We start from the raw sequence: 12,686 nt of genomic DNA, 5'->3' as shown, positions 1-12,686 counted from the left end.
TGACCCAAAATTGAATCGACCAAAATTTATTTGACCTGAATTTGACATGAATATTAAATGAGAGTCGGAAAGCTTGACTCATCATCAACCTGATTGGCCCAAGTCAACCTGCATAACATGTTCAATATATGCATGATAATAATATGAGTAAAATTAGGATCATTTTTTAGTTTAAGATCGGGTCAATTTTGGAGTCAATTTGATTGAAGGGTTATATTGGGGTCAATGTCAAGTTAGTGAGTTAACATTGGCGGGTCAGTTCAACTATATTCAAAATATTTAAACATGTTGGAATTTTAGACTCAAAGTGGGCATGTAAATTAATCAGATCAACTCAAGTTCAGATCTTTTGAGTTAGATTCAAGTTGAGTTAACGCGTCAGATCAATTTCTTACACGCACAAATGTAACACCTAAATATGATTTTATGTTGACCATTAATATGTTCTTAATAATTGGTTTAAATAGATAAATTATTTTCTTATAATTTAATCCTAATTGCCTAATTTATTTATTCAATTATGAAATTTGAACTACTATTTTCTTACTTCAAAATATCCATATTTTAACCATATTTTATAAAAAAAAAAATGATTATCAATATGTTAAATTTGCATAGAATTATATCAATTTTAGTGAAATAATTACTTTTCTATGTCATCCCTCCCCAAAAATATAAATAAATGAATAAATAACATAAAGAAAGGTTTTCATGAACACTTTAATTTATCCGAATGAATAAATCCTTCTATGTCAAAATTGATTTATTTTGTTATATATTTAAATAATCTAAGAGATAATAAATTTCATGAATAACTTGAGTTTCAAGTGAAATTTAGTCATCGAAGAATATTAATTGTTAGCTTTTGATTTGAATTATTAAAATCAGATATGGAAATTCAATTATCCTTGTTGCAATAAAAATAAAAAATAAAAATACCTTCAAGTATATAGAAATATGCATAAATAACGTGTTAGCAGGTCTGCTTCGGGTATGACCTGAAATTGACATGACTGGCTCGAATCGGTTTTACCCAAACCCAACTTGAATATTTTACGAGTTGAAAATCCCACCTCGTAGCCGACCCACCTTCAACCCGCCAATATGAACCCAACCCTTATAACCCTTTCAACATAAGGAAAAAAAAAAAAAACATGATGTGGGTTTAAATTGGATCAATTTTGAGATAGTTTCAAATCAATTTCGAACTGACAGATCAACCCGAACTCAACCCAAAAAAATGGAGCCATCAGGCTCATAAAATGCAAGAGAAAAGTAGTTCCACAAACAAATTTGTGGTGACACTCTGAAACTCAATTTACTTTTTAATGTTTAATTATGCCCTAATATATCAAAATGAAGCCATCATGCTCATAAAATTCAAATCAACCCAGAATTCAAAGATTACTTAATTTATTAAATAGCATCATAAGATCTCATATTATACTTCAAAAGCTTGTAATTACAGGCTTTTTAACTCAAAATCACGGCAACATCACCGAGTCACAGGTCCTTTCACAAATTTAACAAGACAAAAAATGCAAATATTTATACAATTATATAAAATTTCTCATATATACATTTATTACATATAAAAAAAATATTTAGAATCCAAACCTTAACCTTAGCTGGAATTTGTCATTCAGTTCTTCAGCTGTGGGCATTTTGGTGCCATCCCTTGAGCTTTGAAACCACCATGCCATCAATTCATCCTGCAATTGTTGGAAGCAAATTTAAATGAATGTCATGCATTCTTTATTTAACACCCAAATAGGACGCAATGGAGAAAAAGGATTCATGTAGCCGACCCCACGTAGTGGGACGAAGGCTTTGTTGTTGTTGTTGTTGTCATGCATTTTTTATATATTTGCATATCTAACACCCAAACATTCATATTTATAGCGTTTTCGTGTGACGGAGCCTTTATATGAAAAGATGCATTTAACATTTTGCAATAGGTGATAGTGATATTTTTTTGACGTGACATTAATGTTCTTCGTGTTATACATAGAAATTTTGAAGTTAGGGGGTTAGATGTGTAAATACATAAGAATTGTGTGATATGTATGTAAATGACCCCTATCTTTTCTAAACCAAAGAAGGCAAAACCAAACATAGAATGTTCAAGTAAACTTTTTTATATATGCCACCATCTAAACGAAAATTGACGATCAATATAAGTTTATATAAACGAACACGTTCACAACTCGTTATAGATAGATGTGTGGTTAGGATCGGAGTCGGTTATTACGTTCGGTGAACCACACATCCAGAGAACGGCCATGATTAGGCCACATCACCATGCATTTCACGTGACCGGATCATCGCCAATGTCCAGATGTGCACACACCAAATGTAATAATTTCTCCTAAGTAAGGGAAACGTGTGCGTATGAGTTCGCTTGATGAGTTCTAATAAAAGACATAATTAGCAAATGAAAAACTCTTAAATTGGTTAATTCTACGGGTTTATTCAACAACTTAGATTCGAATGTTGGGTTAAAGTAACTCATGAGCAATGCTTAAGACAAATTTCTTCTCTTAACCTCATAGATCTTGATAGTAAGTTCCAAGTGCTTGCTAAGACTAAATATTTGAAGTAGGCAACAAAAAAATTAGAAGCATTGAGATATATAAGGCTGAGAATGATTGGCAAATTGAATGTTTGATAACTACGAGCAAAGTGTTAACACCACAACAAGTAGGAGGCAAAAGCGAACCAACATGTCATGAATCGCTCAAATTGGTCGAAAACTTTGCCCATTATATTCATCGAAGAAGTTGGTGAGTGTAGGATGGAAGTCATCCCGATGAGAAAATTGTGAGTTTTTCAAGATGAAGCCAATTTGCAGTGTGGGCTGAGTTCATCCTTTATCAAATGATTGATGAGGAATATATGCATCACAAGGTAGCACTTGACACACAATTTCACAATGGCTTGGGTGAAGCTACACTATCCTTTTTATGAACCAAACAATAAATCATCTCTCAAAATATAAAATTGAGTATTAATATCACAGTCGTCCTCTCCTCTGTATTTTATTTACAAATGGGATGTTAGGCAAACCTGCCAATTACTTTTATTAAAAAAAATTTTGTTGTCCTGCAAATGCTCATATTAATAATTGTAAACATATCTACAAAGTGTGTTTTTCTTGATTATAAAACTGAAGTTAAAGGTTATATGTTATGGTATAAAAAAAATAAGAAAGTGATAATTAGAATAGATGTTATATTTAATGTGTTTGTCATGTTACATACAACATCTAATACAAAATTTCAAAATGATGATCATAAGGAAATGTCTAGCAAACAAGTGGAACTATAGATTGATACATGCACATCTTCGGGCATAACTTCTGAGTCAAATTCAGATAATCTTAATGTTGTTCTCTCACCATCACAACAACAACCATCACAAAACTCTAATGCTAAAAATATAACAAGAAGAGAAATTAAGCCGCCTCGGAGCTATGTTGAGGCTGATTTGGTTGTTTATGCTATAAATGCAGCTAGAGATATTGAGTGTAGTAAAGAACATTCTAGCTATAAAGAAGTAGTGAACTAAATCTACGCTGATAATTGGATGATTGTTATGTAAGAGGAGATTGAATCCCTACATAAAAATAAAACCTAAGTTGAGGATGCCTGATATAAGGTTAGGATTGTTGCAAATGGATTGAGTCAAATTCCAGGTGTAGATTTTGCATATATATTATCTTTGATTGCCAAACATAGTTCATTTCGAGTTTTACCTGGTATTGTGGCTAAGTATGACCTTGAGCTTGAGCAGTTCAATGTGAAGGCTGCATTTTTGAATGGAAAGATTAAAAAAAACATTTATATGTAGCAGCGTGAGGGTTTCGTGGTTACAGAAAAAAGAAGACCATGTTTCTTTGTTGAAGAAATTTTTTTATGGTTTGAAACAGTCTTCTAGGCAGTGGTATAAGAAGTTTGACTCTTTCATGGTCGCTCATAAGTTTAAGAGGAGTAGTTATTATAATTGTGTTTACTTAAAAAAATAATAATGGATTGTTTATATAGTTGCTCTTATATATCGATGATATGTTGATCACTACTAAGGATAAAGAAGATATCAAGACTTTAAAAGCTCAATTTAACAATAAATTTGAAATGAGAAATTTAGGAGCTGTAAAGAAAATACTTGGTATGGAGAATTAGAGAGATAGAAATGTAAGCAAAATATTTCTAAGTCAGAAAAGGTGCATTGAAAAAGTAGTGAATATAGTTAATATAAAAAATGTCAAGCCTTTTAGTATTCCATTAGCAGCATATTTCAGGCTTTCATTAACTTTGTGTTCACAATCTGACGATGAGATTTAATATATGTCTCAAGTTTCATATTTCAGTGCAGTGGGATCTTTCATGTATGTTATAGTATGTTCTCGTCTAGATTTATCATATGCAGTCCGTGCAGCTAGACGATATATGAGTAATCCGAGTAAATAACATTAGCAGCAATTTAGTGGATCTTCGGGTATCTATATAGAACAAAAGATGTTTGTTTGTAGTTTAGGAAGACTACATATAGAGACTTTGACAATGTCTATTCATATTTTGTTGAAGATCTGGATTGAAGGAGATCACTTACAGGATACGTTTTTACTATTAGTGGATGTGCAATTAGAAGGTTACCTTACATAAAAGGTGGCACTATCCACAAATGAAGCCGAGTATATGACAAGTATTGAAGCTTGCTAAGAAGCTCTCTGGTTGAAAGGTCTGTTTGAAGAGCTTAATGAATGTGTGATAATTAAAAGTGTTATTTATCTCAGCAAAGATCAAATGTTTCATGAGAGAACTAAGCACATTGATGTTCATTATCATTTCATATGTGAAGTTATCGCTTGTGGCGATATTATTGTGGCCAAGATTAGTAACCATGATAATTCTGCAAATATGATGACAAAAGTACTTTCAATAGCCAAGTTTGAGCATTACTTATACTTGGTTGATATTTTTTTCTGATCACCAGAGCTTTGTGAAAGGGGTGAAGATAATTTTATTCTTTACATTCTTTGGAAATTTGTGTCATGATGAACATTACTAAATTTATGACTCGAATTTTGTGGGGTCTGCTTCGTCTCGTAATAAAATTATGACCAAATGGATTGTGGCTTTCGAAGGAAACTGTGAGCATACGAATTGAAGGTATAATACCCTTTAGATTGCAACCCGTATGCTATTGTTTTATGACTCTTTTAATTATTTCCTTTAAAGGGATATTGTTAAAACTATAAATATTTCTCTTATATTTTGTGCATGACATTCTCCACTTATAATTTCTTATTTAATATAGTGAATTCTCCTCCTATGCCCTTAATTTTTCCCATCGTTGTTTTCCATGTAAACTCTTTGTGTTGTTTCTTTTTTACTTATTTCATTATTTATTGCATCGATTTAATATTAATTTATAACAAAAGATAAATTTACATTAATTTCTTGTTATAGAAATGGCATGTTGTGTCACAACAACCATTCTAATATCTTTTATTATCTCTTATGTATTTGTATATCCAACACATAAACTTCAACTTTTACATATATGCCACCTTACCTATGGTTAAAAAAGTTGTATTTTTTATGTCATATGAAAGCTTTGGAGGGTATAAATGTAAAAATCAAAGTTTAGGTGTTACACAAGTAAATACAAAAGAATTGTTTGGTATGTATGTAAATGCCCAAAATAAAAATGTGATACCTCATTAAAATCATGATTGGAAATAAAGGGGCGAGTGATTAAGTAAGTTGAACTTCCAACACACACAGAGATGGAACTTTGGCAACTCTCAGCTGTAAATAAACATAAAACCCCTTAATTTTAAGATGAAAACTATGCAAATTAATAATTACCCATTAACATGAAAAGAGTGTCAATAATTTACCATTAATGCGAGCCACATGGTAGCGCGTGCTCTCCAAGCCTTTTTCTAGCTTCCCAATCCTCAAGCGCAAGAAAAAACCTCCAAGATTATAATGGGGGGCCCTTGATTTCATCCATCTAAATATTTCATGTGAAACAAATAAATATTAGCAAATAAATGAAGAGGAAAAAGGATATAAATGCCCAAAAAATAATAAAATATGTAAATAAATGCAATAAAAGGACTATATAGGTCATACAGTGCAAACCTAAAATGAGCTTAGGACCATATTGTAAAAATTTCAAGCATAGGATATAAATTCCTAAAATATCTATATTTTTATCACCACCAATTAACTTAAGAGTTTAATTTTAGTTACTCTTAACAAAGAGATCATTTTGATTCTAATTTTAAGAGTCGAGAGGCTAAATCAAACATTTAATAAAATCTATGACTATAACGTCCCCCACAGATAGTAGGGGGGCCATTTTGGTTCTTTGAACCGAAAAGATTGATCCTGATTTATTTCAATTGTTTTATTAAGAACATCTAGGTTTGTGCTCAAATGATTGATGTGGGAGTTTAGTGGAAACTACGAGCAAAACTCCTTTGACCAGCAAATTGCGGGATTCTGTATCACAGGACAAAAGCTTCCCGCAACCACGGACGTTCAGCCGACCGAGTAAACCTTCCTATTTTATTTTATTTTATTTTATTTCATTTATTTTCAGCATGTTTATTTCCTTTGATTCTTTCCTTTCTCATCATTTCTTGCTTCTCTAGTTTCTATGTAGGTATTTGTCATGAAGGGACTTTTATATGTCATAAACTCGTAGTATGTTGTTTGGGATTTTAGTATTTGTTAATTTTATGAATTGAGAGACGTTCTATTGTGTTATGTTTTTCAGAGTGTTATATTATCTTCCTTTTGCAAGTGGTGTATTAATATTTTACTCAGCAATAGGTGGTGGAACCTCCTTGCCTCCTGCACGTCACCGATTTAGAGTTTTTTGTGTTATTTTCAGTTTGGAAAGCTGCCAACAGCAGATCTATCCCCTCAATCCCACTCAAACGCCGCCGAACTCACATTTACCTTTCCCTTGTCATTCCACAACGACATCCTCCACAAATCCCATTCACAAATACATTTTAGGAGCTTTGAAACATTATCAATGATTTTTGTGCCGCAAGGTTCAAACAAGTAACTACTCATCTAACTCCACTAATTGATTTTGAGGTTTGGGGACATCATTAACACCAATATCAAAGCATTGATATAAATTTATCAATGAGATTCAGAGCCCCTACAACACTAATCTTGGGGCATAGGACCTCCATTAGTATGTTAGTTCATCACATATCACAAAGAAAATATTAAGGGAATAAGGCTATAGAAGAGACTAGCACACAGTTTGAGGCCTGTATAGATCCAATTCAATTACCTATCAGGCCAATGACAAAAGCATGTATAAGAAAGTTCAAACAAGCACTCGATGAGCGAATTCACCGTACGCGGGTTCAAGCTAAAGCCTGAACACCCCCTAGGAGTTTCACATGTTTAGTGAAATATAACCCATTAGAATAGACATTTGCACTTACCTTAGAACATCCAAGCGAGACAACCGAAGCTTTCTTACAGCAACAAAAAATGCTTCTGGCTTATCTATTATTGTTGTCGGCAAGCGACTGCAAAATGTCTTGAATTCAGATTTCTTTAATCCATTTTCCGACGGACGAGAAGACGACAACTTCATTTTATTCATATTAATACTATCCTCCCTTCGAAAAATATGTAAATCGATTGAACCACAGCCTGCCACTTCATTCTTTTCACTTCTAACCTCTTCACCAACCACAATATCAGTTTCTATAGTTTCATTCTCTTTCTGAGAAAGAGTGCTGCCATTGAGAACTTGATGAAGAAACATCTTATCTTCAGACCGGAACATAATCGACGGATTTACATGTTTATGCTTTGCTGTACTCTTGAACTTAACATCACTGAAACAATTAGCCATGAAAGAAATATGGCTTCCTTCAGAGGAGGGATTTGGACAAGAAGCAGCCCAATGATCAAGCTGGAAACAAAGAATACAAAGACATGATTCCCTGTTAATGCTACCATACACTGAAAAGGATTTCAGATACAGCTCCAACTTGGTTTCAACCACCTCGGAACACTCCCTTGTAATATGATCATTCATGCCACAAAATATGCAAATTTCCGAAGATTTCATAAGGTTCGATGCATCAAATCTCTGTGAAAAAGAAGAATTTGTTGGTTTCAGTCTTTTGCAGTACTTGGGAGATATTGTCAACTGTAATTTGGATTCATGTTTCTCTGTTAAAATCCTTACAGAACCATCTGAATCAATATGTAAAACTAATTTGTGCTGTGGTTTTTCACTAAATCTTACTTTTTTAGCTGATAAATCTAAGCAATTTGAGAATTTTATTGGCTTGAATTGAGGAGAAGAAACTCCTTGAGAAAGTCTTGGTATCCATAAGCTATCATGAAAAGCTTGTCCCCTATTCGCCGTCAACTCAGCATGGCAATCTGAGGAATACATAAAATCAATAGAGAAATTTAAATGCCATAAAACAATTCTTATGTTATGTATTTGCGTATCTCACACCTAAACTTTCATATTTACATGCATTGCACTTTCGTGTTCTAAACTTACGCATATAAAGGAGCATTTCACTTTTAAAAAGTAGTAATAGTATTATTTTTTATGCAGTATTAAAGATTTGATTGCTATGTTTGTAAAAATGAATGTTTAGGCGTGAGATATGTAAATACATAAGTATTGTGTACTATGTATGTAAATACACCAATTATATTAGAAAAGCTTACATATACTCATGATGAATGATTGTTTGAGTTTGAATTTTGCATTTTATAAACACCAAATGAGAGCATACCCATTGCAGCAGACGGAGAACCTTTAACTTGACAATTATCTTTGATATATCTATTGCTTGAAGCCAAAACTTTATCATGGATTTCAATATCGTTCGCCCTAGGGTCAATACCAACTAAGGTTTCTACTATAGCAGAGTTGTTTTCTTTCTCATCGTCGCCAAAGTTCAATCTTTCAGGAAGCACACAACAAGAGACATTACTCGCTTTCGCTTCTTCGGCTCCTTTTGAAGTATCCATCTCTTTCTGACAATCAAAATTTTTAATTTTATCACTAAGTGCACTGTTTCCAGGGTGGTATACAGCATGAAAGATTGATCTAAACCCCCTACTCCCATGAGAAACACCAATACTTTCTCTTCTCTCTTCTGAAAAAGAAAAAGGTGGTTCCATATGTCTATCTTGAGGTCTACTCAGCCCATTGGTTATAGAACTCATCCAATTCATAAAAGAAAAGTTGCCATTTTTCGATCCTTTCAACCTTTTACCTGCGGCGAGTTTTTCAGACTCTGAGTCATGAAGTCTCGCTCTTTTAATGGTTGAAACTATGCCCCGGCTGCTAATGCATTCGTTGTTCTCACAGCCAACATCCCTCCTGTTTGAAGAGCTTCTGCTTTCATCTTCTGATTCATAAACAATTGGTTCTTTGCCTTTGTTGATCTTGGAAACACCATTAATGGAGGAACTGAGCTTACCACCCAAATATCTATGATGTGATTCCAATTTTCTATCTTTGTTTCTTGCAAAATCCATAGAAAAAGCAACTTTTGTGGGTCTATATGTTGATGCTGAACTTCTTTTATAGTTTCTGCTAAATTCTTCAGAGATATCAAGCGAATGTGGTTCGCGGTCGACATCTTTATTATAGATTTGTTTTGTTCTTATGGATGGTTCAGTCTTTGGAGGGTGATTATCTGAACCTACAAAATTGCAGTATATTCAGATGCCAATTGCTGGTAATAGTGCAAAAAAACTATAGGGGCATTTACATGCATACCCCACTGATACTATGTATTTATATATCTAACATCTAAATTTTACTTTTGACATTCATACCGGTTATATCTTTCATGTCACATAAGAAAATACCATCATTTTAATATTTAGAAAGTGAAATACACCTTTTCATGCATAGGTATGGTGGGGGTGTATGTAAAAATTTAATTTTTAGGCGTTTGCTATGTAAATACATAGGAATTGAGTCATATGTATGTAAATTTTCCCAAAATATAGGAATTTTGAATAGAAGTCCTGGTAGATTCATTCATTTGTAAACAAAGACAACATATTTCAACATTTGCATGACAATTAAGAAGTTTAATGGTTAAGTGATTGAAGGAAAAATTACAAATAAAGTACTAAAAATTTATGTATTTACAAAACTAGAACCCATGTCATTTTTTTTTAAACTACCAAATCCATATATTTATGTGTTTTTGAAATGTGATAATAGCGAAAAACACAGATTTGGGCTTTAATGTTAACTTTGATAAAAAAAAAAATAATATCAAATGAGGTATATTATATAAACCTTGATAAAAATCAAATATCCTTAAAACATTTATGCAAATGTACCTAACATGAAATTCTTCCCTTGAACGAAAAGGATACCGGCCTTCTCATCAAGCAAATTAAAGTCATTGTGATAAATTGGGAAATTATTTCCTACTTTTTCTTCGTAATGTTCATCTCCCTCGTGTTTCGCTTGAGAAACTTCGTCGTCTTTCTCCTTAAACTCCTCCATATTTATAGAAGATCCCCAAATATATGGTTGACCTTGAATTACTCAAAGAATACTTCGATAAAAGAAATCGCTCTCAAAAGAGTGCATTGAAGGTATGAAGCTCCCACCGATGCAAGATCGGTGAAGGATTGATTCACGCAGTCTTAACCCTGCACGAGAAAAGAAATTGTAGAGATGATGTTTTAATAAATAACAATCACTTTTGTTTTTATTTTGTCAAGTAAGAAATGGATAGATATAAACATAGAAAATAAAAAAGAAAAATTTACATATATACCAATCAATTTATATGCATTTACATATCTAACCTCTTAACTTCAATTTTTACATACACGCAACCTTACATATGCATGAAAAGATGTATTTTCGCTTTCAAAAAGCTAAAATAAGTTAAGAGTATGGTATATATTTGATATGATATCAAAGCTTTGGGGTGTATGGATGTAAAAAAGTAAAGTATAGGTGTTAGATATGCGAGTACGTATATATGAATTGGGTGTTATGTATGTAAATTCCCTAAATAAAAAATAGGGACTTTTACATACACACCACACAATTCTTATGTGTTTACAAATCTAACACCTAAACATTCATATTTACATGCATATCGCACAAAACTTTAACATTACATCAAAAATACCACCATCACTGTCTTTTTAAAAGTGAAATACATATTTTCATGCATAATTTTATGCCAAAATGATGTTTAAATATCAAACTTTGGATGTTACATATGTAAATACATAAGAATTGTGTTAAAGCAACAGCTTGCATACCACAAGCGCTTCTTGCACAACCAACTTTTCTACCGCACTTAAAATGTTTGTCCTTCATATAAGAATTTAGTTAATTGCAACGAGCTTAATTAGCTTGCGCTCGCAAAGATTTCCACCATCGCCTCTCTTCCCTCCATACTTAGAATTTGGCGATAAAACCGCCTTTTTTAATTTCTAGTGACTACTCCACAAAAAAGTCTTGATTTTCAAATATCATATATAGTAGTCCTTGAGTCTTCATTTAACTCTATTCCAAGCAATTCATACCTACAAAGCACAAAGAATCTAGCATGGATTATCTACCGAAAGTATTGATGGATGCGTGGCACACAGTTCTTATGTGTTTACATATCTCACAGCTACAATTTTATATTTATATACATCCCACTTTGGTGCTTTAAACTTATGCATGAAAAAGTGTATTTTAATTTTAAATAATGGTAAAGTGCTATTTTTTTATGTAATATTAAAGATTTGAGTGCAATGTGTGTACATACAAAGCAATTGTTTTTATGCGTGTAAATGGCCCTAAAATAAATATAAATAAGAATAATAAACCAAAAAATTAGAAAATAAAATCAAAAAAAGAAAAAAAAAATGTAAAAGAAGAGTAGGAAGTGGAGGCAAAACCTAATTAAAGAAGGGGCATGCAACATTTTAACAAATCATTTAATGCTTACTTGGATGTGGTCTTAGCGGGTGATCAAGAATGAGTGTGGCCAACATCAATGACCATCATTGCACTTAGATGGGGTGTTGCTCTACCATTAGCCCGAGTGCTAGAGAGGAAGTCATAATATGTGGTAGGGGGTTCGCATTCTCGCGGCCCCCTATTTATATTAATGTTGTTTTAACACATTGATATACCTTTTTCTCGTGATCGCTATATTATTCTTCGTAAAATCAAGAAACTCACAGTTAGACAAAAATAAAATTAAAACTTGGATCACAAAACAATGATCAAACAAAAAGTAATATCCTAAAAACAAAAACAACTAAAATGTAACCTAAACAACTATATCAATCAATAATTTATAAGTATCTCAAAGTAAATTTTTTGAGGTGTTTTGTTTCCTTCTATGTCTATGATAATCCAAGTAAAGAGGAGTAACTATCAATCAGACAAAATGTTGCTAAAGCTCAAATTATACTTCCCAAATGTCAAAAGTTGTTTCCTAATTCACGAACATGAAACTTCAAAACTCATTCATGTTCACCACGTCTGCTAAGTCAACATCACTTATTTTATATTCATAAAGTAAGATAGACATTTCAAGCTCTTACTATGTTGCAGGAATATGGACACGAACAAGACACAACACGGGACACTTCTATCATATATATATATCATCTATTTAT

The 12,686-nt window shown here is 32.5% G+C and overlaps 1 protein-coding gene across 9 annotated transcripts in view; it reads right to left on the bottom strand.

Annotated features, from left to right (window-relative positions):
• Window positions 1-1,457: 1,457 nt before the first annotated feature.
• Window positions 1,458-12,686, bottom strand: part of LOC110029252 — a 21,440-nt gene continuing 10,211 nt past the window's right edge. For 4 of the 9 annotated variants that reach the window (XM_020731455.1, XM_020731457.1, XM_020731453.1 and 1 more), the window contains 7 exons: window positions 11,328-11,594; window positions 10,383-10,700; window positions 8,810-9,727; window positions 7,484-8,441; window positions 5,906-6,021; window positions 5,722-5,813; window positions 1,458-1,712 (listed from right to left, as the gene is read on the bottom strand). In XM_020731455.1, the coding sequence (XP_020587114.1) occupies window positions 1,605-1,712; window positions 5,722-5,813; window positions 5,906-6,021; window positions 7,484-8,441; window positions 8,810-9,727; window positions 10,383-10,551 (2,361 nt within the window). In that variant the 5' untranslated portion in view covers window positions 10,552-10,700; window positions 11,328-11,594 and the 3' untranslated portion in view covers window positions 1,458-1,604. The remainder of the gene's footprint in view (window positions 1,713-5,721; window positions 5,814-5,905; window positions 6,022-7,483; window positions 8,442-8,809; window positions 9,728-10,382; window positions 10,701-11,327; window positions 11,595-12,686) is intronic. The other 5 variants (XM_020731452.1, XM_020731458.1, XM_020731456.1 and 2 more) reach the window with 3 other exon arrangements.

This window comes from Phalaenopsis equestris, unplaced genomic scaffold (assembly GCF_001263595.1).
Source record: "Phalaenopsis equestris unplaced genomic scaffold, ASM126359v1 Scaffold000552, whole genome shotgun sequence".
In the NCBI taxonomy this organism is placed as follows: domain Eukaryota; kingdom Viridiplantae; phylum Streptophyta; class Magnoliopsida; order Asparagales; family Orchidaceae; genus Phalaenopsis; species Phalaenopsis equestris.
Note: the sequence above shows the minus strand (reverse complement) of the source record. Positions and strands in the feature narration are given on the sequence as shown.